Source organism: Callospermophilus lateralis, chromosome 2 (assembly GCF_048772815.1).
Source record: "Callospermophilus lateralis isolate mCalLat2 chromosome 2, mCalLat2.hap1, whole genome shotgun sequence".
In the NCBI taxonomy this organism is placed as follows: Eukaryota; Metazoa; Chordata; class Mammalia; order Rodentia; family Sciuridae; genus Callospermophilus; species Callospermophilus lateralis.
The window spans coordinates 163,277,744-163,304,706 of NC_135306.1; the positions used below are offsets into that span (position 1 = coordinate 163,277,744).

General features: G+C 42.5%; 1 protein-coding gene across 1 annotated transcript in view; it reads left to right on the forward strand.

Moving 5' to 3' along the window:
• The window catches only part of Spon1 (spondin 1), a 261,030-nt gene that overhangs the window by 16,960 nt on the left and 217,107 nt on the right, over window positions 1-26,963 (forward strand). Inside the window, exon 2 of the mRNA XM_076844222.2 lies at window positions 1,865-1,971. Within this exon, the coding sequence (XP_076700337.1) occupies window positions 1,865-1,971 (107 nt within the window). The remainder of the gene's footprint in view (window positions 1-1,864; window positions 1,972-26,963) is intronic.

Below are 26,963 nucleotides of genomic sequence, written 5' to 3' on the forward strand. Positions count from 1 at the left end.
ATAGGGTCCCAGAAAAAGAGCACCCAGACTTTATGGAGAAGTCAGAGGAAACATCACACAAAAGATGAAAATCTAGTTGGGTTCTGAAGTTTGCCAAGAACTGAGGAAGTTGAACATTCCAGACATATCAACAGTATATGAAAAATCCTTTAGGGTGAACGGATCGGGCTTTTCAGGAGACTGCCAGTGAGTGAATCTCAGGACCTCTGGGGTGGCTGGGAGGGGGAATAGGGTAGGTGAAGCTGGAAAGGTGGAGCCTGGGCCCTTTTGGCCTGTGGAGTTTGGGAGTTTGTACTGAAAGCAGAGGCTAGAGAGGAAGGCCTGCTGGTCCAGCTTAGGTTGGGTTTCCCAGAAATTTATTTTCTCATAGTTCTAGTGGCTAGAAGTGGAAATCAAGATGTGAGCAGAGTTGGTTCCAGTTTAAGGAATGCTTCTCCCCATTTATATATGATAATAATGTAAGTGATATAGGAAATATTTTTTAAAGTTTAAAAGATTAATAATCAGCCAATACTCACAGAAGATCCATATCATGATGATATATCCAGTATGTGAACCATGGGTAGAATATTAAACTGGAGGGGAGGGACTTTCAATTCTGGCACTAAATTGGCCTATGGATGGTTTAATGGCTTTGAGTATGTCTGTCGACCTCTTGGTTTCGTATCTGTCAAATTTGGATTGGAAGGCCAGACTGGAGGATACATGGGATCCATTGAAGTTCTAATAGTCTATAAATCCATAACTAAAGTCCAGCATCTTAGCACTTTAATTCAGGCAGCAAAGTAACTTATACCCAAATTTACATCATTTTGAAGAAATTTGAATTGAACATCTATTCGATGCTTGGTACTGAGTAGTAAGATACAAAGGTAATAAAAACACTAGCCACTCTTCTTCATTCATTCACTATCCAGTGGGAAAGACAGGTCAGCAGAGAATTGCAATTCAACAACAACAACAACAAATTACAATAAAATATTTCCATCTCAGGAGTTTGCAAACCTAACTGGGGGGATGGCCATCATTGCCTTGCTGAGAAGGCCCTTGAGCTAGATTTCAATGGAGAAACAGTTTTCTTAGTAGACATGGGAAGGAGATGTATAGATGCCAGTTGCTATAACAAATGGCCCCTCACAATGTAAGTGTATATTCCATTCATGCAAAATATAATATGGATATTTTTGGTCAGTGGGTGATTCTTTGAATGCTAATTTAGAAACCCATTTTCCTTCCATCTCTGACCACTTCCCTGGGCCATCAGAGTCCTCTGAAGGACCTCCTGAATTCAGCAGGCAGAGGTGAGAGAGTGAGAGTGGAGGATCATGGGAAAGTCTGTCAAGGCCAGACTTGGAAGCAGCATCTATCATGTCTGTCCGTGGCCGACTTGGACAGATGCAGACCTACCTGCAAGGGAGGCTGGGAGATGGAGTTAGTGGTTTCCACAAGAAAAAGGAAATGTATGCCATAGAACATGGAGTAGCCTGCGCTACAAAAGGCATCCTAAAGGAGTTTGTGAGAGTCTCTCAAGCCAATCTAATGGAAGCATAGAGATCATTGTCCAGTTCCAAGTTTCCAAGGAGGGATTATCAGTATCCATCTGGGTCTGCTGAGAGAGAGCTCACCCCAGCCATGGTTGGTTCAAGAATTTTCAGGTGAGAGAGCAGATCAGGCATTAATCAGGTTCTGAAATGTCTGAGGGAGCCAAATGGCAGTAGGTTTCTACTCCACAGGTAAGTCCCATTGTCCTTGGCCCCTCAGCCCCACAGGGGTGCACGTTGATGGAGAGCCCCGCCCATCCCATTTGATAAATGAAGCCCAGTTGATCCCTCTGCTTATAAGATGCTCTCTTTTTCTCTCACAGTGACACTTTCAGCTGCTCCCCCCTCCTACTTCAGAGGCTTCACACTGATTGCCCTCAAAGAGAACAGAGAAGGGGATAAGGAAGAGGACCATGCTGGCACCTTCCAGGTAGGAACCCCTGGGGGTTTCCAGCAGTCCTCCTGCCCTGGCAGGCGGGCGCCAGTGAGAGGCGGACACACTGAGGAGTGAAAGGAGAGGGGCAGTGTCTCCAGTGACTTCTCCCACAGCTCTCTGACTGCTGGCCCGGTGGGCCAGCTCCACGTGAAAGATCATTACGAGGAGGTGGCACAAGCCTTTCTTAGTGAGGCTGGCCACCCACAGGGTTCGCGGTGTCCTGGCAGATCACGCTGCTCTGCTGCTCTTCTCTGGGCTCGCAGTGCCCTTGGCAGCGGACAGCCAGTGCATTGAGTGCGCTGGGAACCCTGGCTGGGCCCTGCGGTTTCCCCTGAGCAGGCATTTTATGATTGACTGGTAATTCTCAAGTGTAAACGGAGCAAGAGCCCAGGACGGCCACACTGGAGGGAGTTCAAAGCACAGGAGAAGGACTATTAAGGGAACATAGGGATTGATTTATGAGGGAAGATTAAAAGAATTACACATGCTTTGCTTGGCTAAATGAACAGGGCTGAGTTTAAGAGGTGGTAATGGTCTTTGAATGTCAGTCCTCGCAAAGCAGTCTCCTCAAGGCAAGGCTTCCTTTGACTTTGTACAAAAGGGCACAGCGAGAAGAAAGTGGGTCAAGAGAAGAAAGGGAATCTCAAAGGCAAGGGCCTGACAGTGAGTCATATTTCACTGTGGAATATTCTTCCAAGGGAAGTGGCGGGAACATCAGCCCTCTCACAGGCTTAGGAAGGGGCCAACAAGTTGTCAGAACACATCCCAGAAGGACTGGGGTAATCCTAGCGGGGAGGCTTGGCCAAATTTGCTGCAACCATTTCTGGTCTCCGATTTCCATTGTTCTGGAATTCATTTTTGTCTAGTATTTGCAAACTCAGAAGGGAAAAAGAAAAACCTTAGGAAGAATGCTTACACCCATAGCTGGCTGCTGGGGACACTGGTACCATTTATGGGTTCCTCAGAGGACACTACCTCGAAATATCTTCCCCATCCAAAGGCATCCTTTTAATCCTTGGGGCCAGGTTATGATTTTGCATCCTATGATTTAAAAACTTTGTTTTCTGTTGTCTGGGATTCTAGGCTTTCTGGCCTAGTGAGACCATTAATTTTGTGTTTATGTCACATCCTCCTATGGTAAGGAAATTCTTTTTGTGTATCCAAAAGAGCACCTGGTAATACTAGTGACAGCCTGTGCTTGTTGAATACTTACTATATGCCAGGCACCATGCTAAGGGCTTTATCTTGTCTTAGTTTGTCTTTACCTTAACTTAGTTTAATTGGCTTACCTTATCTTTGTTTAATTATCAAAACAGCCCTAGTATTATAGGAACTATTATCCACATTTTCAAACCAGGAAATTAAATCACTTGCCTAAGCCCTCAGCAAGCAACATGGCCAGCTCCATCCCACTGATTCCAGAGACCATCAGCTCCCTACAATACTGAACTCACTCCTGGCACAGGTGTGTTTGCACAGTGTGTCACCGAGGTTGCCATTACAGGGAAAGGGAGATGCAGGCCTGCTTCCTGCCTAGAATTCATTAAAGTATAATCCTTCTGGCTTTGTGATAATTTGCCTGGAGGTGTGGGTAATTTATCAGATTTTGGTAGCTGAAAGACCTATGTACCTGAGGAGCAGGAGAGGTAAAGGTCTAAGAAAAGAATACATGTATTGGGGTGGGGTATGAACTTAATCTTCACCAAAGCAAAATTGATTGGCTTTATGATAACCCTTACCATATAGACCCCAAAGAATTGAAAGCAGGTTCTATTGCTGAAGTAAGAAATTGTTTGATTTTAGAGTCAATAAGGTAGTTTTTCCAACAAATGTTCATTATAAAATAAATAAATAAATAAAAGAATTGAAAGCAGGCACAGCAACAGATGTTTGTACACTGATGTTCATGGCAGCATTCTGCACAGGAGATGGAAGCAACCCAATTGCCTGCTGATAGACAAAACCTGGTTCACTTGTTCAGTGGAATATTGGCCTCAAAAAAAGGACGGAAATCTAATACATGCTACAATGTGGATGAACCTTGAATACATCATGCTTAAGTAAAATTAGTCAGTCATGAAAAGAACAAATATTATATGATTCCACTTACATGAGATACTTAGGATTCTTTCATACAGACAGAAAATAAAATAGTGATTGTCAGGGGCCAGGAGAAAGAGGAAATAAGGAATTATTGTTTAATGGGTATGGAAATAAAGTTTGGGAAAATGAAAAAGGTTCTGGAGATGGATGCTGCATAGCATGTGAATGTATTTGCCATCTCTGGGTCATATCTTAAAAAGAGTAAATTTTGGGCTGGGGATGTGGCTCAAGCGGTAGCGCGCTCGCCTGGCATGTGTGCGGCCGGGGTTCGATTCTCAGCACCACATACAAACAAAGATGTTGTGTCCGCCGAGAACTGAAAAATAAAAATATTAAAAAATTCTCTCTCTCTCTCTCTCTCTCTCAAAAAAAGAGTAAATTTTATGCATATTCTAACATACACACACACACACACCAAAGATGCTTAAGAGCAAGGCCATATGGAGACCTGGCTTCTTTCTTTAGTGCTGTTTTGGTTTAATTCAATAAGTTGTTATCCCTTAACTCAATATTGTTCTGCTCGGATTTATCCTTGTCCTTGCAGCTGATAAGTGAATCCTGGGCCTCTCGCGTGGTGCACAGTGAGTAGATATTTGCTGAAGAAATGAATGAACAAGTGCTTCACTTGGTGGTTTCCACAGCTCAGTTCTGTGCAGGACTGCTTCAAAGCCCCTTCTCCTTAAGGTTCCTCCTTCCTCCTCCTCTTGGAGCTTCTGTCATCTGTTCTTGTTACCTGACAGGGTACTCAGAGAATGGTCTCAGCAGCAGCAGCATCACCACCTGGGAACTTGTTAGAAATGTAAAATCTCAGCCCACCCAGACTCCTGGATCAGCCACTCTGAGGGTGGAGCCCCACGGCCTGAGTTTTAACATGCCCTCAGGGTGAATTTGGTGCCTGCTGGGGTTAGAGAACTGTGGTTGTAATGAGCCGAAGACCAGCACCCTTGGACATACCTGTCTGTTTCTATCTATCCTCCCATCACTTCCAACCAGCCTGAGAGGGATCAAAGTGGGAGAAGAGCACGGAATGCTTCCCATGCAGTAATCACGCCAGCTAACACTTCCTTAGTGCTGGGTGCCCGGCACTGTTCTGTGTGCTTTCCATTCATTAGCTGATCTAATCCTCGGAGCAGCAAACTGACGTGAGCACATTATCATCCTATTTTTCACAGCTGAGGAACTTGTGGCACAGAACAATTAAGTAAACTTTCCTAAAACCACTAGTTTTAGTTTAAGTGATGAAGCTGGGATTCAAACCCAGGCAGGATGGCTCCGGGTCCCTGGCTGGCTCTCAAGGTGTACACATTAAGTGAAACAACAAGGGCCTACTATGGCCTTTTATGATAGCAGTCTCCACACCAGGGTCTTTGTACATTTTTTCCTATTTATTTCTTATGGCGGGCTTGTGAGGTCAATTTTATGTTCTCCCCACTTTTTCAGATGATAAAACTGAGCTTCCAAGGAGTTAAGTAAATTCAGCAAAGCAACTCAACATTGGAAGGGGCCAAAGGCTATGATGGATTTTTTCCTCACACTCCATCTTCCCACCTGAGCTGGGCCCTGTACACATTAAAACTCACTCCACTTGGATCCCATTGCCCCACAGACTGTGTGGGGGAGGAATAACAACCCCTGCCTATCGTACCTCTCCTGCCTATAAAAGATATGGCCACTATATCAGGCCTTCCTGCCCTAGCAGACAAGTGCCTTCTCTCTGTACCACAGCTGTCATCTCTGGGCCATTCATGTATTCAGCAGCACTTACTGAGTGTCTCCCATGTGCCAGGTACCACGTGAGGCAGGATACAGTGGCAAGAACATTAGACAGCATCCTGTGGTCACAGAGCTGACCTGTCCTCCTCTAGAGTATCCCTTCTGTTACTTCTATTCCTGACAAGTGAGGCAGCTCACAGGCCACCCACTAAGATAGGAGCAGCCAATGGAACCACAAATCCATTGTAATTTAAAAGAAAATAGCGATCGACGTATAGTTAGACACACTCTTTTAACACCCTAATTCCAAATATGACAACTTCGAGGACTTATCCACAATAAAATTCAAATACTCTTTGAATCTGGGTAAAGATTACATTCTCAGCTCTAGAAAGGCCTCTGAGAATGGGTTGTTTGCTTTTACATGAGCGAATCCTTACCCAGAGAACCAAGTATTAGCTCAACAAAAATGAACTTTAGTGCTACCTTCGACTTGGGGGGAAGGGAATGAGCTTCCTGGCACAGGGGGGAGTAAGGGTGAGGACCCCCCACCTCCCACCCCACCTACAGACTAGGAAGAGGGGGTGGACCAACTTCAGCTCCAGCAGTGGGTTGCAGGGTAGCGGCATTGGCAGGCCAAGTTGGTTGCCCTGGCTGCCAGAGAGGCTCTTAGAGCTAGCTGGGTACCCATGGTTAGTTGGAAGAGGAAAGGAATTCAGAGACTGTGCAAAAGTACCCACCATCCTTACATTTTGTGCTACTAAAAACTAAGTGCTCCCTGGACTGCTCTGGGCCAGCCAGCTGCCCCACTCACTGTCTTCCTTCCTCCAGGTCTCTGTTCTCTCCTCCTTTCCAAGGAAAGCCTGCCCTGAACACCCTGTGTAAACCTCCACCCTGCCTAACTGAAGTAAATTAACTAGTAATCTAAATTTTACTAGTGTAGGTAACAGTCTGGCCCCTGGACTCACTCCTCTCTCCCACTTAGTTTTTTTTCCATTGCATTTACAGCCTCCTGACATGCTATTAATTCCACTTATTGACTTGTGTACTATCAGCCCCCTTCTGCTGAACCATAAATTCCATGAGTCAAGGATTTTTATCTGTCTCATTTGCTGCTATGTCCCCCACCCCAGCAGTGAACATGCCCAGCATAGCATAGGCACTCAAATATTTATTGAGCTGAGCGTGGTGGCACACACCTATAATCTCAGCAATTTGGGAGGCTGGGGAAGGAGGATTGTGAGTTCAAGACCAGGCTCAGCAACTTAGTGAGGCCCTAAACAATTTGGCAGAGCTCTGACTCAAAAAATAAAAAAGGCTGGAGATGTGGCTCACTGGTTAAGCACTCCTGGGTTTCATCCCTGGTAGCACCCCCGCCCCCCCCACAAAAAATTTTTTTTGACATAATTTAAAGTGGATTTTCACACTAAAATTCAAGCTGCTGATTTATAATACTATTGTCTTATTTTATTCTTAATTAAAGGCTTTTATTATATTTTTAGTTTTAGGTGTTTAATTTAAGGCCTAACTGGAGTAAATTAACTAGTAATCTAAATTTTTACTAGTGGAGGTAACAGTCTACCAATTATAAGAATACAGTCTCACAATAAAATGATGTTTTTTTCTGAGAAAATCCCTATAACACCATACAAACAAGTATCTTTCAGTAACTAATTCTTCTGTGTGCTTAACTACCATTTTTTAAACCTTTGTTGCGATCTCTTCATTAAGGAATGATAGCTATTTATTAGCATCTAATGGATTCTGAGCCACGTTAGAAATTGAAAGTGTTTTTGACACATTTTCTAGTAATAAAACACTATTACAAGCTCGTTTTCAGGAATTCTCTAAGTTTATAAGAAAACATGTTCTCATTAATCTAGTTTATCATGCCCCTTACATGGGATTTTAAAATTTACCATTCACTATTAGAAGTAATGGAGTAACATTTTCTTGCATAAACTTTTATTTGGTATTCATTTGCTAAGATAGATTCCTGGAAGTGTAACTAAAATACAAAAGATATGGTAGTTTTTATGGTTTTGACATATATTGCCAAGGTGACTGCCACCCCATATCACCCCAAATTTCTCCCAACACTTTTGTCAGCACCTGATATGGGCAATCCATCGTGTAGCTGCAGCTTTGGATGTGAGGAAACATGCATTTGAGGTCAGGACTGAGCATCACATTGGGCAGGCTAAGTTGATGGACCACATTTAGCAAAATGGAAGCTGATGAAGGAACAGAGAACGTCACTCACTTAGCTCTAAATGACCAATTGCACAAGTACCAGATGGGAGATTTGGATTTATAGCAGCACTTTAAACAAACAAACAACAAAACTACCCTAGGACTTTTAGTGGCCTGTCAGTTCAGAATGAGTTATTCATGAGATAGGACCACAGAAAACTAATGAGGTCTCAGGGTGCACCCTAAGAGCAGGCATCCAGAACACAGGAATTACATCTTCTAATGGGATGTTTAATCTGCCTTTAGAGAGCCCACAGTCCTCTTTCATTCTCTGTAGAGCACACCTTTCCAGAGAGTGAATATTGAAATATAAGATACAGAAAGTATATTCTTTCATTCATTTTTTCATTTAAGTATTTTTCCTTTGCTATATCATTTGTTTGAAGCATTATTTGTTTAGTATTAGCTGTGCCCCACCAAAATGTAAGGCAAAGCCAAATCTATTTTGTTCACTTCTGCATTTCTGACAACTAGCACCAAGTCAGCAGATATTCTTTGAAATGAATGAATGAATGCATTAGTTGCCAGCTATGTGAAAGACACCATACTAGCTTCTGAGCATAAAGAGATAAATAACTAAAACATGGTCCATATTGTCAGGTAGTTAAAGTCTGCAGCAGAACCTGTAGACCATTGACATTACTGGGCCACAAATAGGTGGCAGGTGAACCTAGATATTTATTTACTTAGATAGTGGGGAGGCCTTATCTGTAGGGAAATACTATCATTTCCTACATATGGAATTGAGAAAATAGATCTGTACAAAAAACTGCAAAGAACTATATTATAGTACTTAACATGCTAGGTACCAACATGCATAGAAAGCAAGTAGGAAGGATCTGGAGGTCTCCAGGGCAGCTTCCTCTACCTGCTAAGGCCCCTGGAGTGGAGGCTTTTGCCAAAACATGACTAGAACCTCATTTTTGGTGAAGCTTCTATATAAGAGTAATTCATACAAAATCTAGTAATAGAGCCCAGCCAACCACCTCACACCCACAATGAACAGTTGGGGTGTCACGTATCCAGTAATGTTTTATGTTTCACTGTATCTTCTTTGAGAAATCCATAGAGGCTTGCAAGGGCACAGTAATATTTTTTTTTTATTAAAAAATAAATGAGCCAGAGGATAAATGCCACGCTGGGCCTGGCCTTTCCCTTCAGGAACTCACATGGTGTCAAGTGCTTCTGCAGAGCTAGGATGCTACAAGAACCGTCACAAGGGCACATTTTAAAAGCGATGTCAATACCTCTTGTTTGATGCTGGATTTTCTTAAAATTTCCATGTGGAATCATTTGTAAGAATGGGAAATGCTGGGGGTGTAGCTCAGTGGTAGAGCGCCTGCCTGGCAGAAGGAGTACATGGCTTCACAGCCCTGGTCTCTGTTGCCTGCTACCACAGAAGACGAAGAGTGATTTTCCTCCTAGCAGCAAGCCCCAAGTCTGGGAAACACCTGCCCTCTCCAGACTGAAGTGCCAAGCCACACGACAAAGCACACCTGGGTTTCATGCTGAAAAATACAGGAAAGGATAAATACAGAGAAGAATAAAGAGAGGATAAAATGTACTTCTTTATAATATAAACACTATTAACATTGGGGTATATTTCCTTCCAGATATTGTCAGATAATATTTCTATATACAAATATAACTTTATATAAGCACATATAATTTTCTATTATTTATGACTTTTCTAGCAAATACTGAAACCATACTATATAGGGCCATATATCCTGTTTTTAAATAAATATTATAAGTATATACTAATACAATTAAATATTATTTCATGACATGGTTTTAATGGCTTTATAATACTCCATTCTTTGGACTGTGATATGATTGGGATGGATATAAAGTAAAATGTGGCATTTAAGCATTACTGGATACTTGATACCCAAACTGTTCAATATGGGTGTGAGGGAGTTGGCTGAGCGCTATTACTAGGTTTTATATGAATTACTCTTATGTAGAAGCTTCACAAAAAGGTTCAAATCATGCTTTGGCAAAAGCCTCCACCCCAGGGGTCTGAGCAGGTAGAGGAAGCTGCCCTGCTGTCCTCCAGATCCTTCCTACTTGCTTTCTATAGTTCTTTGATTCTTCCCGCTCTGCTGGGAGTCCCTGAGAACAGGAACTCTTTCTTTCACAGCAGCACCCCTGGCACGAGGTGCCGTACCTAACACACAGTCAGAGCTCAGTCAATAATTGTCACATGAGTACATGTGTCAATCTTCCATCAGACCACCTCCCATCAGATAGGCACATATCCCACTTACAGGCAAGGTAATACTGAGGGCATTAAAAATTTGAGGGCACAGAGCCAGTAAATGGCAGTGAGCAAAGATTAAAGCATCTGAAGTCTGTGTGAGTATTTTCTGTCCTTTACCTTGTTGCTCCAGGGGGAGAAACTGAGACAGAAATCAACCTCATGGTCCTCTAAAATCCTTTCTGTGTTGTTCAAAGGACCACATCAGGTTTTTCATTGCACAGATCTGTCATCTTCCAGGTCTCAGCCCTTAATGCCATCTCCTGTCTTTTCAGATGTTCGTGTTTTCTTTTCATCCCACCTTGAACCTGTGCCTCTGCCCCATCTCTGAGTTCCCAAACGGTTGGCAAGTCCCTCTGTTCCAGTTCTTTGCACACAGTGCTGCCCTGATGTGTTAAATCACCATTCTCCTGCAAGACTGCCCAGAGGCAGAAAACTGGGCTGTGGCCATCTCTGTATTCCCATGGCCTCATCAAGGCCTGCCTGGCACATGGGCCGTTGATAAATGTTTTCCAAATTGATGGATGACTGCCGCTGGAATTTCTGGCCCTGCCCACTTGTTGGCTGGCATTAGTTGGTCTCATACTTTCCTGCATGGGAACTAGCATTATTTCCACATCTGTTTTCTAGAGGCCTGGAAATCATTTTCAAATTCATGATAGAATTGTTCAGCCGTCATCTATAAGTTTTGTTGCCAAAATGAACTTTTATTGTATATATTATTAAGTATTTTTTTAAATGCCAATAAGTCACTGTGTGACACTTGAACACCTGTAAAATGAGATTGATGTGCCTCTACTCCAGATCTAACAACATGGTGGCATAGGTGTTCATTCTGATTTTTCAAACACTTAAAGCCATTATGCTTGTTTTTAAAAACAGTTAAATTCAAAGAGTGACTGGATCATTATTTACTGAAACGGCAACCTATTTTCAGATACTAAGTAATTTTAAAATTGTAATTAATTTAGCAATGCATTTTTAAATAGTAAAGCCTTTAATTTCATTTATTTGTTAATATATAAGTGAGCCGACTCATATTCTAGGCTGTGAGGATATGGCTGTGACTATAATAGACATAAATGCCTGCCTTTACGGACATTGTGCTTCTGTATTTTAGATCATTTTAATGGGATAATCACAAGTTTCTGGATCAAAGAGCTTTCAGGTTCTCACTATATACTATCATGTCGTTTTCCATTGCACCTGAACAGGTAGGAGTTTGAGTAGAAGCCTGATCCAGAGCTTAGAGAATATAGAACCTTTGCTAAGACTTTGTCTTGGTTTCCTCACTGGATTCAAAGCTATCCCTCCAGATGCCTCCCAGCAGGTACCTGAGTCCCACAGTCCTTGCTGTATGGGAGGCCAGGGTGTTGGCTGCAGGGAGTTCCCATCAATGTGCCATGTGTTACCAAACCAAATCCAGCAAGTCCTTTTCTCATGCAACTCCATTTTTGCCCTGATAAATTAACTCTTCAACATGGTCCACACCTCTGGCATTTCAAGGTTCTTCTAGATTGGGCATCTTTTTATCCAACACAGTCGATCACTGTCTTCATAGTCTTAAGTCATAAGAGGTGGGTATCACATGGTGAGATAGGAAACTGGGCAGCAGAGAATGGCTCTTTTATAATAACTAGCTCTCAGGGAAACTAACTCAGGGTTCCCTGAGAACTACCTGCCCACCAGGACCCTGCCAGCTCTTCTACCATCCACCTTTTAAAGTTGCCTTCATTTTGGGGACCAAGTTTCCAACACATGACACATGAAATCATAGCTGAATCAGAGCATTGGGCAAAACTTTGTGTTCCCTCCTCCTCCCCCTCACCCAAGAAAACCCTGAAGAGGCAATGAATATTGAGAGTCACAGCTTATCGGGAGCAGAAGCTTCTGGAAACAGTAACTGGTAGGAACACATAAATGGTAATTGGTGAATAGCTAGAGACTGTGTGGACTGGTTTGAGAGTTCAACTCTTGAGAGCCCATTCCTAGAGGACCCCCACACACTTTCATGAATTTTATTTCCAGGAACCACTCCCCCTACCAGGTTCTCCCAGTGAAAGTCAGAGAAAAATACCCTTCTGCCTTGGTCATGAGGAGGGGAAAATGCATTTTTAATTTTCCAAGTTTGTTCTTCATAACAAAAATCTGCTCTCAAGGGAAACGACTTCACCAAAGCCTTAGCCCACCCAGAGGAAGAGTGATTAGCCCATGAGCCTTCCTGTCTCATATAAGGGGAGGAGGGAAAAGGCTGGCAAACTCTTCTGAAGGTCAGAGACTCTGGTCCAATAGAACACTGAGATGTGATTATAAGACTGTGTCCTTATGGGTTTGGAGCCCTTACCAACACTTTACCACCATGTTACCAGGACTCCAGCAAAGAACAATGGATTACAACTAAGAGCCGCAAGGCACAAACTGTACCTAGGAAGGAATCTAGCCATGTCGTCATAAAATCTCACATTCAAGACCTATCTATCTCAGTCCCTGTTACCCCAGATGCCATGTCTGGCTTTCGTCAAAAATGCATGCGATATACAGACATGCAGATAACAAACAAGCAACAAAGAGGCAATGGACCAAATTCAGATACAGCAGAGATTTTGGAGTTATCAGACAGGGAATTTAAATAACTACAACTAATATGCGAAGAATCTAATGGAAAAGATGGACAGCATGCAAGAACAGATGGTAATGTAATTAAAGAGTTTGGAACCCTAAGAAGAATAAAAGGGAATACTAAAAGTCAAAAGCACTGTAAAAGACATGAGCAAAGACTTTGATGGGCTCCAGCAGCTATATGCAGCCAAGGAGTAGAGTTTGAAGATGTCAAGAGAAAGTCCAAACTGAAATGCTAAGAGAAACAGAGTAAGTAAGCAAATAAAACTAAACCAAATAGCCAAGTGTGGAAATTAATAAGATGTAGCATACATATAATGGCAGTTTGTGACAAAGAGAGAAAGGAGTAGAAGTAGTATCTGGAGATTAGAATGAAATAATAAACTTAAAAGGCTATCGTAGGGGCTGGGTTGTAGCTCAGTGCTGGAGCATTTGCCCAGCACGTGTGAGGCCTTGACTTTGATCCACAGTGACACACACACACACACACACACACATATTAGAAGCCTATTATTTCAAGTAGTTGGCTCATACTAAATGATTAATAAATGATACTTCTATCATTGTTATCCTTGACAGATCAAAATAAAAGTAGGCTGTAATCAAAGGCAAACCTGCAAAGAGGACTCAGTCTTGATCAGGGTGAGAGAGGGACCTCTGTCTTGAGATGGGGGAAAGCATAAGCTGATGATGAATAAGAAGGAGGGTAGGAGAGTTCACTGAATACCCTCCATGCAATTCTGATTTAATTCTGACATTTTTTTTCCATCTTTTTTGCGGTGCTGGGGATTGAACCCAGAGTCTGTCTGCTAAATGCTAAGACAGTTCTGTACCATTGAACTATATCCTTAGCCCTAATTCTGATTTTTTTATAGTAATATTTCCCTCACAGGATTATTGAGAAGATTAAATAATATATAACAGTAGTTTTAAAATTGGAATGAACATCAAAATCTGTAGAGTGCTTATTTATAATGTACCTCTCTGGAAAGAGAAAAAGAAAGGTCACGGGGTGTGGATGGGGAGGATTTCATGAAGGGAGACCAGTAGAATAAAGGAAAGGTATCAAGGAGAGGAAGGAGGGGTGGGAAAGGGGAAATACTGTGGAATGATATTGACCAAATTATATTGTTATATTGGGTACATGTACAAATAAATGCATATTTATATAGGTACCCCCAAACCAGAGAATTTTAAAAATTTGTTCTAATTAGTTATACATGACAGCAGACTGCATGTCAATTTATTGTACACAAATGGAGCACAACTTTTCATTTCTTTGGTTGTACACCATGTAGAATCGTACCACATGTGCAGTCATACATGTATCTAGGGTAATGATGTTCTTCTCGTTCCACCATCTTTCCTATCCTCATGCCCTCTCCCCTAACCCTCCCTCCCTTTTGCCGAATCAAAGTTCCTCCATTCTCTGCCCCAACCCCCATTATGGGTCAGCAACCACTTATCAGAGAGAATTCCATCCATTTACCTGCAAATGCCATGATTTTATTCTCTTTTAATGTTGAGTAATATTCCATTGTGTATATGTACCAGAGTTTCTTTATCCATTCATCTGTTGAAGGGCGTTTAGGTTGGTTCCACAGTTTAACTATTATGAATTGAGCTGCTATGAACATTGATATGACTGTGTCACTATAGTATGCTAATTTGAAGTCCTTTGGGTATAGACCAAGGAGTGGGCCAGCTGGGTCAAATGGTGGTTCCATTCCAAGTTTTCTAAGGAATCTCCATATTGCTTTCCATAGTGGTTGCACCAATTTGCAGTCCCAACAGCAATGTATGAGAGTAACTTTTTCTCCACATCCTCGCCAACACTTATTATTGCTTGTATTTTTGATAATTGTCATTCTGACTGGAGTGAGATGAAATCTTAGATTAGTTTTGATTTGCATTTCTCTAATTACTAGAGTAGTTGAACATTTTTTAATATAAGTGTTGACCAATTGTATATCTTCTGAGAAGTGTCTGTTCAGTTCCTTATCCCATTTATTGATTGGTTATTTATATCTTTGGTGTCAAGTTTTTTGAGTTCTTTATATATCCTGGAGATTAGTGCTCTATCTGATGTGCTGTAGTAAAGACCTTCTCCCACCCTGTGGAAACTCTCTTCATATTATTGATTGTTTCCTTTGCTGAGAAGAAGCTTTTTAAAAAACACAGAATTTGATTCTGTGTACCCAAGGGACAGTGGTCCCTGCCCTTCTTAAGAGCACCCCCTGTGGATTTGACAGAAGTGGTTCACAGGCCATCCTTTAAGGAACATACAAGGATGTTAATCAGAGTCTGGCCTGAAACATGCTCAATAAATGTTTTTTCAAGTAAGAGGCAAGCTGATCTGCAGAGGGCTGTGGACTGAGGAGATGGAGGAGGCTTGGAACAAGAGTAGAGAAGTTGGGAGGGAATCCCTGAGAGATGGATGGAAGAATTGCCTGGCAACAGAGAGACCCAGTTTTAGGAAGCACATGTTCCTAGGGAGGACCTTCAGACTGGGCTTGTAACTTTCTCCATCAAGTCTGAAGAGCCTGGTTGTAGGAGTCAGTTGGACAGATAGAGTCGTTTCCTAGAGCTGGTGCTATGGTTTGTATATGGTGTGTCCCATCCACAACCCCAGGTTCATGTGTGAGAAACTTGGTCCTAGTGTTGAAAAGGTGGAACCTTTAAGAATGTGGCTTAGTGCAAAGTAATTGGGTCATGAGAGAGTACATCACCCTTGGAAGGGATTTGTGTTGATTTCGCATAGTGTGTTACTGCTCATGAGAGCATGTTGTTATAAAGTGAGGCCATCCCTCGCCCTTGGTCCTTTGTGCACAAAGCCTCTTCTCCAAGGCCTTGTGGCCTTCTTATCAGAGATAAAATCAATGAGGATGCCTGGTCTTGGACTCTCAGCTTCCAAAATTGTGAACCAAATAAGCTTTTTCTTTATACAGTATTCAGCCTTAGGTATTTTGTCATAGTAATAAGAATAAGAGCCAGATTAATGTAACTGGGAATCCAGGAGTACAGTGGCAGATGGGAAAGCATAGGTATCCAACCAAGGGAAAAGAGAATCAGGGCACTTTTGAGAAAGTCAGAGATTCAGGCTAGTGAAAAAGGCAGTACCTCCACTATCTACCTACCTATTTTTTTTTTTTTTTTTTTTTTTTAGGTCCTAGAACCCACATCTCATTCGTTAGCCCCCTGCCAAAACCACATATCTCAAGGGAATTGCACCTACTTGTGTCTTTCCCACTTCCTTCACTGTCCATCCTCTTCTTTATCCCACCAGTCTGAATTTAGCCCCATTACTCTACCCATCAGCTTTTGACGGTTTCTGCAAAGTCCTCCATGTTGTCTGTGGTCACTTCATCATCTCTTGACTCTCTTCATCACAGGCCTGACCACTCTGTTTCCTTACACACTCTCCTCTCATGTCTTCCTGGTTTTATTTTTCCTTTCTGTCTCTGCCAGTGACTTTATGTGCTTCTCCCTACTCTCTGACCTCCTGGTCTTGTTTTTTCAAACTTGGTGCTGTTGACATTTGGAGCCAGGTGCTTTGCTGGTGGTGGCTGGCCTGTGCATCCTAGAATGTTTGGAGGTATCCCTGGCTGCTACTAGCACTCCCTCCTCCACCCAATCTGCTAATCTAGGCCCTGGGCTGAGATGAAGGTAAATGAAACTGGGACTTTTCAAATTAGTGTGGATGTAAATTCCTATACTACTCAAATGGAAGCTGGAGGGGTTAAAGACACAGTGACCCCAGCTTCCATTTCCTTTTCTGAAAAATGGAAATAATACAGAATTTAAAGTTACCAAGACAACTCTGAGAGTTCTTGGCACAGAGAAAGTGCTTCTGTATTTGTTACTATAACTTTCAGAGTCCTTATCACAGGTTATGAATGACAGGCTTCCCAATACACGAGAAGAAGCTGTGCTCAAGGAACAGAGTCCTGGGTGCTCAACTCTAGAGCCTGGGAGTCCTGGATTCAAATCTTGATTCTACAGCTCTGCTCTATGGACCCTCTAAACCTCTGTTCCTTCTTTCTTGTTTATTGGGAATAATAGTACCTACTTCTTTAGGTAAGTCAAATGAGGAATTTCTAGGAAATTTCTAGATGATATGATACCTAACATCAGTACACAATAAACATTATTGTTTATAATAAATAAATATGAATGAATGCATAGAGGAACATGGGAGAAGCTCATCTGTAACTGAATCTTGAAGTCTAAGGAAAGGTCAGCCAGGGCAGAGGGGGGAATAAGGACAATGGGCTGGAAGCATGGAGAAGCTTGCTGTAATCGGGGAATGGGGAGAGACTCAGGGCTTCTCGTGTAAAGGTTAGGGCATGAGATGAGACTGTGGAAGTCATGATCTAAATGCCCTCCCATGCTACTTCAGGACAATGGGACTCATCCTTTCAACAACTGCAAACAAAAATATGTATGTTCTTTCATTAGTGGGGGGAAGGAGGCAGTAAAGAGTCTTACACTAGGGACAGCATGTCAATTACCTTTGTACATTAAGAAGAGAACTCTCATCAATCTAGAAGAGTTTGGAAAAGGAAGGGTGGTTAGGAGATTGTGGCAAAAGCCCCAGTGACAGATGATGGAGGCCACCCATCAAGAGATGAAGGTCACAGATGTCAAAGAGCTAGCATGGAAGGGGTTCCTGACCAGTGGACTGCAGAGGGAAAAAATGAAAGGCTGAGTAGGACTCTGAGGCTTTTGCTTGGCCACAGGCAGTGGACCGCTAGGCCATTAAGGCCCCTGTTACCTTTCCATCTGCCACCTACCCTCTCCCCTCTTATCTTACTGTGATGATGAGTTCAAATACTAACACATCTGCCATATCCTGTAACTTCCTTTTTTCTTGTCTTTACACCCATCTAACACAGTTTCAACCCTCAATGGACGTGTGTGTGTGTGTGTGTGTGTGTGTGTGTGTGTGTGTACATGCCTGCATCTTAGCTCTATAGCTAAAGAAGGTCATAGTTCAGGGCAGATTGGTAGACTAACATCATGTAAGTTTCCTAGGATGCTTTAACAAATTACTAGAAATTTGGTGGCTTCCAATAACAGATATTTATTCTCTCACAGTTCTGGAGAGAATAGTTCACAATTAATTTCACTAAACTCATGGTGTCAATGGGACCACACTGCCTCCAGGAGCCCTAGGGTAGAATCTGTTCCTTGCTTCTTCCAGCATCTGATGGCTGCCAGCAGTCTTGGGCTCGTGGTCACATCTCTCCAGTCTCTGCCCCATTTTTTCATGGTCCTATCTCCTCTGTCTTTCTAAATTTCTCCCTTTCTACTCTCTGATAAGGATGCACATGATTGCATTTAGAGCTGACCCAGATGCTCCAGGATAAATGCCTCCTTCTCAACATTCTGAAATCAGTCACACCTTCACCATGTTAGTTAGTATGCACAAGTTCTGGGGATCAGAATGGAGCCTACCTTTAGGGAACCATTTTCTGCCTACCACACATGTCCATGAGGATCACCGACCTTTGAGGAATTGCCAATATGAATTACTCTGGAAGGTTCTCTCTCCCACTTCCCCCAATGTTGATTTTCTTTCATTTCAGACACACATAGATGCTCAGTAAATGTATACTGCAGGAACAAATGAAGTGATAATAGAATAATGACAGAGCTGAGATCCAGGAATAGAAGAGGTCTCAGGAGAAGGGCCCTAACTCAGTGTTACACATGTTTGTGAGCCCAGCAGCTGATTCCGCTAGAGAGGTTCACTCTGAGTTGAAATTTGGATTGGGAATTCTACAGGGTTCAGGCTGGTGGTACCATGGTAGGCAGGAAAGATTGACGATAGGAGATGATTCATGTTTGGAGGTGAGAGGGGGACAGGATTAAGAGCAGACTTGGGGCTCAGTTTAGTAAAGGAGGAGATATAGGCATGAAAGATGGAAGTGAACAAAAATAATATGGAGATGGAAGGGAGGGATGGGGAGAGCATGGAGATGAAGCAGAAGGTGGAGTCAGATGAGGGGGAAGGAGAGACTAGAACGGGTGGAATGAGGGCTTGGGTAACATGGGAAAAGGTTTAGATTTCCTGAGAAGAGGAAGATCCTGATGTCATAGCCAAGCACTTGTGAGTGCACTTGTGCATGAGGAAGCACTGCACAATGAATCCATTTCTCAATTAAATGCCTGCCTCTCTTCATAGCAACCCACACTCTCTGAGGCAGGCAAGGCAAGTGTAGTAATCTTTCTTTCCTGCATGCAGTATAAAGCTGATCTGCAGCCTGTGCCTTCCCTCTTTCCCTTAGACCACACTCTCGCTCTTCTCTAGCTTAACTATCACATCGGCTATTAGGTTCCACCATATAAATCTGGGTCAACACCTGAATCGTGGTCATTCAGACCATGTCCATGAGGACATGTATTCCCAGTGCCTGGCACACTCAATAAACACGTATTGCAAGGACAAATGAAGGGATAATGGGATAATCCCTTTAACTGCCTGGAGCTGGAAGACGTGTTGCTGTCATCTTTCAACATTTCTATCTACTGCAGATGAAGCTGGCCTCCAGCCAGGGGAAAGTGAAATGCTCTTGGTAAATGGCATTTTAATAGGATCTTCGCTTTTAGAAATCCTAGTGTTTTTTCTAACACCTCACCCTGCCTTTTTCCCTTTATTGGGACCCCTTAAGTATCAATTACATTCTCTTAATTAGCAGAGTTGATCAGGATAGACCAGGACCAAAATACTGTGCATAAAATGTGACTCTAGTCCAGGACAGCCTAGTGTGAGCAACTCCAACACAGGGAAGGAAGTGAGGGAAGATTATAATTTTAGTTTCTATGGCCTGCCTTAGGGAAGAGAAATAATAGTTTTTCTGGTCTACCTTGGGGAGGAAAAAGAGCAGGTAAAAGGAGGGAAGAGAAGATGAAAGACAGAGAGATTTTGCTTTCTGAGGCTGTTTCTGAGACCTAAGGTGTCCCAATATTATTCCAGTCACTCAGGAAATAACAAGGGCTGTGAGAATTATAAGCAGAAATCATGCATGAAAACCAGAATATATATATATATATATATATATATATATATATATATATATATATATCTTAATATCACAGGCTCCTCCCTCTATGAAGTTGTGAAGTTAGAAAATCTCCTTTTCTGATATTTCAAAATTCCCCTTCCCTATAGCTTCCACTCTTTAGGGCAAGTTGTAAAGACAAATGTGGCCCTCTTCCATGTGACAGCCCCTTTACACATGTTAAGACAGGGCCTGCAGACTGCTCTTCCTGGCTCCTTCAAGGGTCCTTACATGGCAGGGCATGACCCTGCACTGCCCTTTTGCACTGGGGTCTATTCTGCCTCTAAAGAGACAACCCTGTTTTAGCATCCTTTTCCCTGGTACTGGAAATGAAAACTGGTTTCCCTAGAGACCAAGGCACTCACTCTCTTAGAGACAAAGTACCAGAATGTATTTGAAGAGCAGAACAGTAATTGCTTATCTTGGTGTTTCCAAACTTGGTCTTAGGAGATGAACTCCATGCACCTCCCAGGTGCCCAGACACGTCATGGAAGTCTCCTCCCCAAACCTGGGACATAAATGGTCAAATATCACTCCTGATCTGCATTTGGGTGATCTGCCCTCCTCACTGAATGAGACCTAAAGTTTTGTATAACTTTGTCCTAAATCAAACCCAAATCTATGACTCCCTTACCCCAGGAATCTAGTACTGATGGTCACCAAGAACTCAGCCACAGGTAGAGCAGCTCTCCCCATCAGATCCCACCACATAGAAGCATTTGTTCTATGTTCAAGGCACTACGGTGGTCAAAATAGTAATTATGACATGGGTATTCCCTCCTGTCCTAAAGATTGAGGTCCCCTGGGTCAACCAAGAATTAAACAACCACCTAGAACACAGAAGGATCATGCAGGACTTAAAGGGTGTGGCAGGCACAAAAGGGCAGGGAGTGAAGAAAGGCTTCAGGAGAACCTAACTAAGGATCTTCTGGACAAATAGAAGTCAGGGGGTGAGGAGGATGCAGAAGGAAGAGTGTTACTTGTGGAGACCTGGAGGTGAGAGGGAACCACAGAGAACAAGGGAACACAGGCTTCAGAATACAGTCTCTCAGGATTCGATTCCTGGCCCCACTTCTTATTAACCAGATGACCTCAGGCAATTCTTCAAACCCCATTGTCCCTGTGTATAAATGGAAAAAATAATGTTCTTCTCAAAGGGTGGGTGTGAGGGTAGAGTGTACAATATGTGGAATGTGCTTAGCAGAGTCTGGCAAGTGAACAGTAGAGAATGGTGGGGTTACCCACTGCCTCTCAGCCATGATGCCCTCATAGGCCATGGAGCGGGGTGGTATTGGGTGCCGTTCCCTTTCTTTAACAGTCGGGGATTGCTGGGAAGCCTTCCAGAGGCCCACACTTGAGTGTACTTAGCTCTTGCTGGTCATTACAAGTCCTCCTCAGACCATTAACGACCACATCCAAAGTGACCAAGCCCTGCTAACTGGTCCTAACACACACTCTGGACTTTGACCCAGAGCCACAGGACTAGATTGGGGAGGCTGACACTGTGCCATAGTGGGCTGCCTCGGGTTGGCTTTTGACTCTGATGAGAGATATCTGCAAAGAAGATTAGCACCTGGTCCCTTATAAAGCAACTCACCTGTGCAAAGCGTTTTCTCACAGTGGAGACGTGCAAACCCTATTTTTCCTGTGTGCTAGCACACAAGGCCCTTCTCCATCAGTGCAGCATTCACATGGTGCAGACTTCCCCAGTAAGAACAGCCAGTTCATCTGTTGGTGTGGCACACACCAACTCCTCTTCTAAGACCCCCTTAAAGTCACTTCCTCAGCTAAGCCACCCCTGTCCCTCCTGGCTTCCTCTGGCTTCCCAGGGGAATTCCCCTCACTTGTTTTCTATCCCTCCTGCTTCCCTCTCTAGACTGGAAGCCCCTTGAAGGAAGAACATGTTTTCATCATTGTGGAATCCTCAGGGCCCAACCTAAAAATTTGTTCTTGATAGTTAATATGTGCTTGTTGAGCAAAAGGATGACCACATTGCACGCCCCTTTCTTTATGAAATAGGAAATGTATCTTTGACATATCAGTCCCTCTGAAGAGGCATCGCTTGTCCCTGCACAGAATGGTCTCTGGAGACCATAAGCATCTTCTCCCTGTGGGTCTGTTTCCCACTGCCACCCAACCTCACGCACCCTCCACACGTTCTGCATTTCTTCGCAGACTATGCAAGGCACTGAAAAGATGGCCAACTGGGGATGATGGTTTAAGCTCTGTTTAGCCGGTGTGTGTCATCAGTGAGTTTGGACAGGGGGACAGAGGCTGGGTGAACAAAACCCACAACACACTGTTTCTACTTGGCCAGGTTTTATCTGAGTTTTGGATTTGGGAATAGAAAATTTAATTCTATTAGTAAACGAGCGATAATTAGTCATTTTAGAGCCACTCTCTGAGTAAAATGGCAAATGAATCCAATTTGGCTATTTTTGAAGAAAAAAATAAAAAGGAGGAAATTAAGGGGCTTTTTTGACATTATTTCCCCCAATTCTCTGACTCACTGATGGGTTTGTGGCTGCAGTTGCCAGAAGCTCCATTTACTGTGCTGCCTGAATATTGAGTAGGATCTTCCTGGGACATGTTCAGCTCGAATGACGTTTTGGAAGCTGCTCAAAGTGTGCTCAGGCCATGTTGCTACTGTTGAAAACACTGCCTTTTGAGCAACCAGCTCACCCAATTGGGGGAAATCTCCTTCACGATGTTACATTTTTAAGAGCATCTTGGCACACTCATTCCTAAGAAAAAGACTGTAAGGAATAATTCTGAAATGCCTGGACATGCCAGAGGCTTTTATTTAAAAAAAATTAATAAGCTTTTTTTCTTATCATGGTACCCTTTTTTAAAATTAATTTTTTTATTTATATATAACAGTGGAATCACAATTCCTGTTACACATAGAGCACAATCTTTCATATCTCTGGTTGTATACAACTACAATTCTTTTTATAATTCTTGTTACATAGAGCACAATTTTTCATCTCTGGTTGTATAAAAAGTGTATTCACACCAATTCATGTCTTCATGCACGTGCTTTGGATGATAATGTCCATCACATTCCACCATCATTTCTAATCTCATGTCCCCTCCCTTCCCTTCCCACCCCTCTGCCCTATCTAGAGTTTGTCTATTCCTCCCATGCACCCCCTCCCTACCCCACTATGAATCAGCCTCCTTATATCAGAAAAAACATTTGGCATTTGTCTTTTTGGGATTGGCTAACTTCACTTAACATTATGTTCTCTAACTCATCTATTTACCTGCAAATGCCATGATTTTATTCTCTTTTATTGCTTAGTAATATTCCATTGTGTGTATATGCCACATTTTTTTAATCCATTCATCTATTGAAGGGCATCTAGGTTGGTTCCACAGTTTAGCTATTGTGAATTGTGCTGCTATAAACATTGATATGGCTGTGTCCCTGTAATATTCTGTTTTTAAGTCCTTTGGGTGTAGACCGAGGAGAGGGATAGCTGGGTCAAATGGTGGTTCCATTCCCAATTTTCCAAGAAATATCCATACTGCTTTCCATATTGACTGCACCAATTTGCAGTCCCACCAGCAGTGTATGAATGTGCCTTTTTCCCCACATCCTCGCCAACACTTATTGTTGTTTGTCTTCATAATAGCTGCCGTTCTGACTGGAGTGAGATGTTATCTTGGAGTATGTTTGATTTGCATTTCTCTAATTGCTAGAGATGATGAACATTTTTTCATATATTTGTTAATTGATTGTATATCATCTTCTGAGAAGTGTCTGTTCAGGTCCTTGGCCCATTTATTGATGGAGTTATTTGTTTTTTTGGTGCTTTGCTGTTTGTTTGTTTGTTTGTTTTCCAGTACTGGGGATTGAACCCAGGAGCACTCTACCACTGAACTGTGTCTCCAGCCTCCTGTTTTACTTTTTATTTTGAGACACAGTCTTGCTAAGTTTCTGAGGCTGGTCTCAAACTCGAGATATTCCTGCCTCAGCTTCCCAAGTCACTGGGATTACAAAGGTGCTTCAGGTTTTTAAATTATGCATAATTGTAGAGTTAGGCTCCATTTAAGCCAAGCAGACCCTTTGAGCTTCACAGTTTCCTACTGTGTTCATCACCACACTACTCTTAATAATGACCAGCATTTACTGAAACCCACTGTATACCTGGCTCTACACAGGGTGCCCTGTCTACGTTAATCTCAATATTTGTGAGCAATAAAGGTGAGAGAATAGACTTAGAGAGGTTGTTTACTTGCCCAATCCCACACAGCAATGATTCCCAAACTTGAGTGTTTCTTCCTTTGGCTGTTTTGTAGGGAAGAGAAAGTCAAAGCCTGCTTCCAGTTGTTGTGGGTTTAAGAGAAAAGCATAAGCATAGTAACCTGAGAAAGTCAGATCTTTTGAAGCTTCTGACTGTAATCAAATTAGAAGCTTATGCTAGGGAGAAGCTTTGGGTGAGAGACCCTCATCCTCCTGTGCCTGTCCCAGCCCAAGCTGCCTCTGATCTACCCTGTCTGCCAGCGACATCTGGGCCCCTGGCTCTTCTTCCCTTTTGAGCCAGATGCATTGAGCAGGCCCTGCCTTAGTGACTATGTCTGTGCTATAGCTTCTTAGCAGTGAGTGGGAGGCAGCAGGCATGGGAACTATCAGTAGGAAAAGGAGGAGGTGCTGCCGCAGGCCAGCGAGGCCAGTAGCATACCAAAGATTTCAAAATGCCCACTTTTATGAGGGTAGTGTTTTAGGAGTCAGAATGCACCTTACAATTGATCTGCACCTAAAGTATAGCTGGTTGCTCCATATAAACTGTTTTGGTATCATTGATGCCTCTTATATTCAATGGCATCTTAGATTCAAGGACCTAGGGCAGGTTTTAATTTAGGTGTCAGATCTGGTCAATATGTGGGGACCAAAGTTTGGGAAAAGAAAGGTCTGAGTTATGTCTACAATAGTGGGAAGAATGCTCGTCTGAGTGGGTGTCAGTATACACTGGACATGGCATGAAATCGGGGTGTCAGGCATTCGCACCCTTGTGCTGTAGCTTTGGGAAAACCTGGAGGAACACTTGTCACATCTTCAAGAATAAGATGCACAAAGCAGAGGGAACATTTCACAGGAACAGGTCAAAGGCCTGTCTCTGCTGATACAGATTTGACTTTTATTTTTTTAAAGAGATTTTTAAAAAGTATTTGTTTAACTATTAAAATAGCGCATACTTGTTATAAAGGAAAGATGAAGAAGTTTATGAAACATAGAAATCCCAGTGCATGGGTATTAGTATTAATGATCAAGTAGACTGTTTTTACCTCTTTTCTACTACAAATAATCATGTACCTTTGTACATGCTGTGGATGCATATTTGCATAAACATACATGCATTTGTGCATTTATATGTCTATGGAGTAAATTTTAGAAGCAAAATTCTGAGTGGACATTTTTTAATGAGAACAAAATAGTCCACTTAACATTTCCCCATTGAAGTGTGGCTCAAAGGTTATTTCCTCAGTAAAACATCTTTGACTAGTGTCATGGTCCATTTTGATGGTATAAGAAGATAGTCATGCCTCTTGACAACAGGGCCACATTCCGAGAAAGGCAATTTCATCACCATGTGAACATAAAATATACTTACATTAACTAAGAAGTCTACAGTGTCCCTCGGTGATAAGATCTCATGGGACCACCCTGACATACGTGGTCTATCATTGACTGGAAAATTGTGTCTGTATAAGACATAAATTTCTTTCATTTATAAATTACCCAGTGTGTAACATCTTCAGCACGCTGGATAATTTATAAACAGTAGAAATTTATTTCTTAAGTTTCTGGGGTCTACGAAGTCCAAGATCTAGGTGCTGGTGGTCTCAGTGTCTGTTGAGAGCTGCTTCTGCTTCCAAGATGGTACCTTGTTGCTACATCCTCCAAAGAAGATGAAGGGGCAAGCTTGCTCCCTCAAGTGCTTTTATAAGGTCATTAATCCCATTCAGGAGGGCTCCAACTTCATGATCCAATCACTTCCTAAAGGCCCCAATACTGAATAATATCATATTGGAATTTAACCTATGAATTTTGAAATACATTCAAACACAGCATTCAGAAAATTTATGTTTTAGATTAGTTCATCAAGATGGTTACCCACAAGTGGAATTACTGTATAAAAGGATATAAGCATGTTTAAAATTGTTGATAATTTGTGAACTGATATTCCAAAGACTTGGTTGTTTTGTAGCTATGATAAATTTAAGCTCAGTAATAGACTGTTTGTTTTCACTGCCAAAGAACAAGAGGTATTGGAAACATCTCAGCATGTGTCTATGTTGGCTATCCCACAACCCCCTCATTAGGATCAAGTCATGTTGCCTATGTGCAATGTGACACAAGGGTTCAAGAACTGGGGGACGTCTCTCCCACATTTGACTTTAGGTCCGCTTTAGCTTTGCCTATCTTAACTGACACGCTCATAGCTGCCAAGACTCCAGGAAGGATCTCTGAAGTATCAAACATGGCTTTCCTTTTCATAGTTGAGGTGCTTCTCCAGAGAGGGCTAGGTAATTGCTGACTTATTCCCTGAAGTCATATAATCTTAGGACTGATTCTTTTGTATTCCTCTAGAGGTGGGGGAAAGGAAGGGGCAAGGGCTCTGATAGGAGATTCTTCTTCCTGGATACTCTGCTGGTGATGCCTCAGGGATTCCATTTTCTTGGGGTTATAATAACAGCATCTAGTATTCATGAGGGGATTTGCTAAGCTCTAAGCACTTTTCACACATCTCATTTAATGCAATCCATTTCACTGAACCACCAAGAGCCCTAAGTGGTTTACAAAACTAGTAAGGAGATTCTGTGGTCTGTGCACGTTCACTGGTGTGAACCTATGAGAGTTTAACTAGTGAAACAGATGTGTCAGATGGAGACCATTGTGCTAGCTCCGTATCAGCAAGAAGGCAGATATATGTGCATTGAGGTGGACATATCAAAATAACACTCAG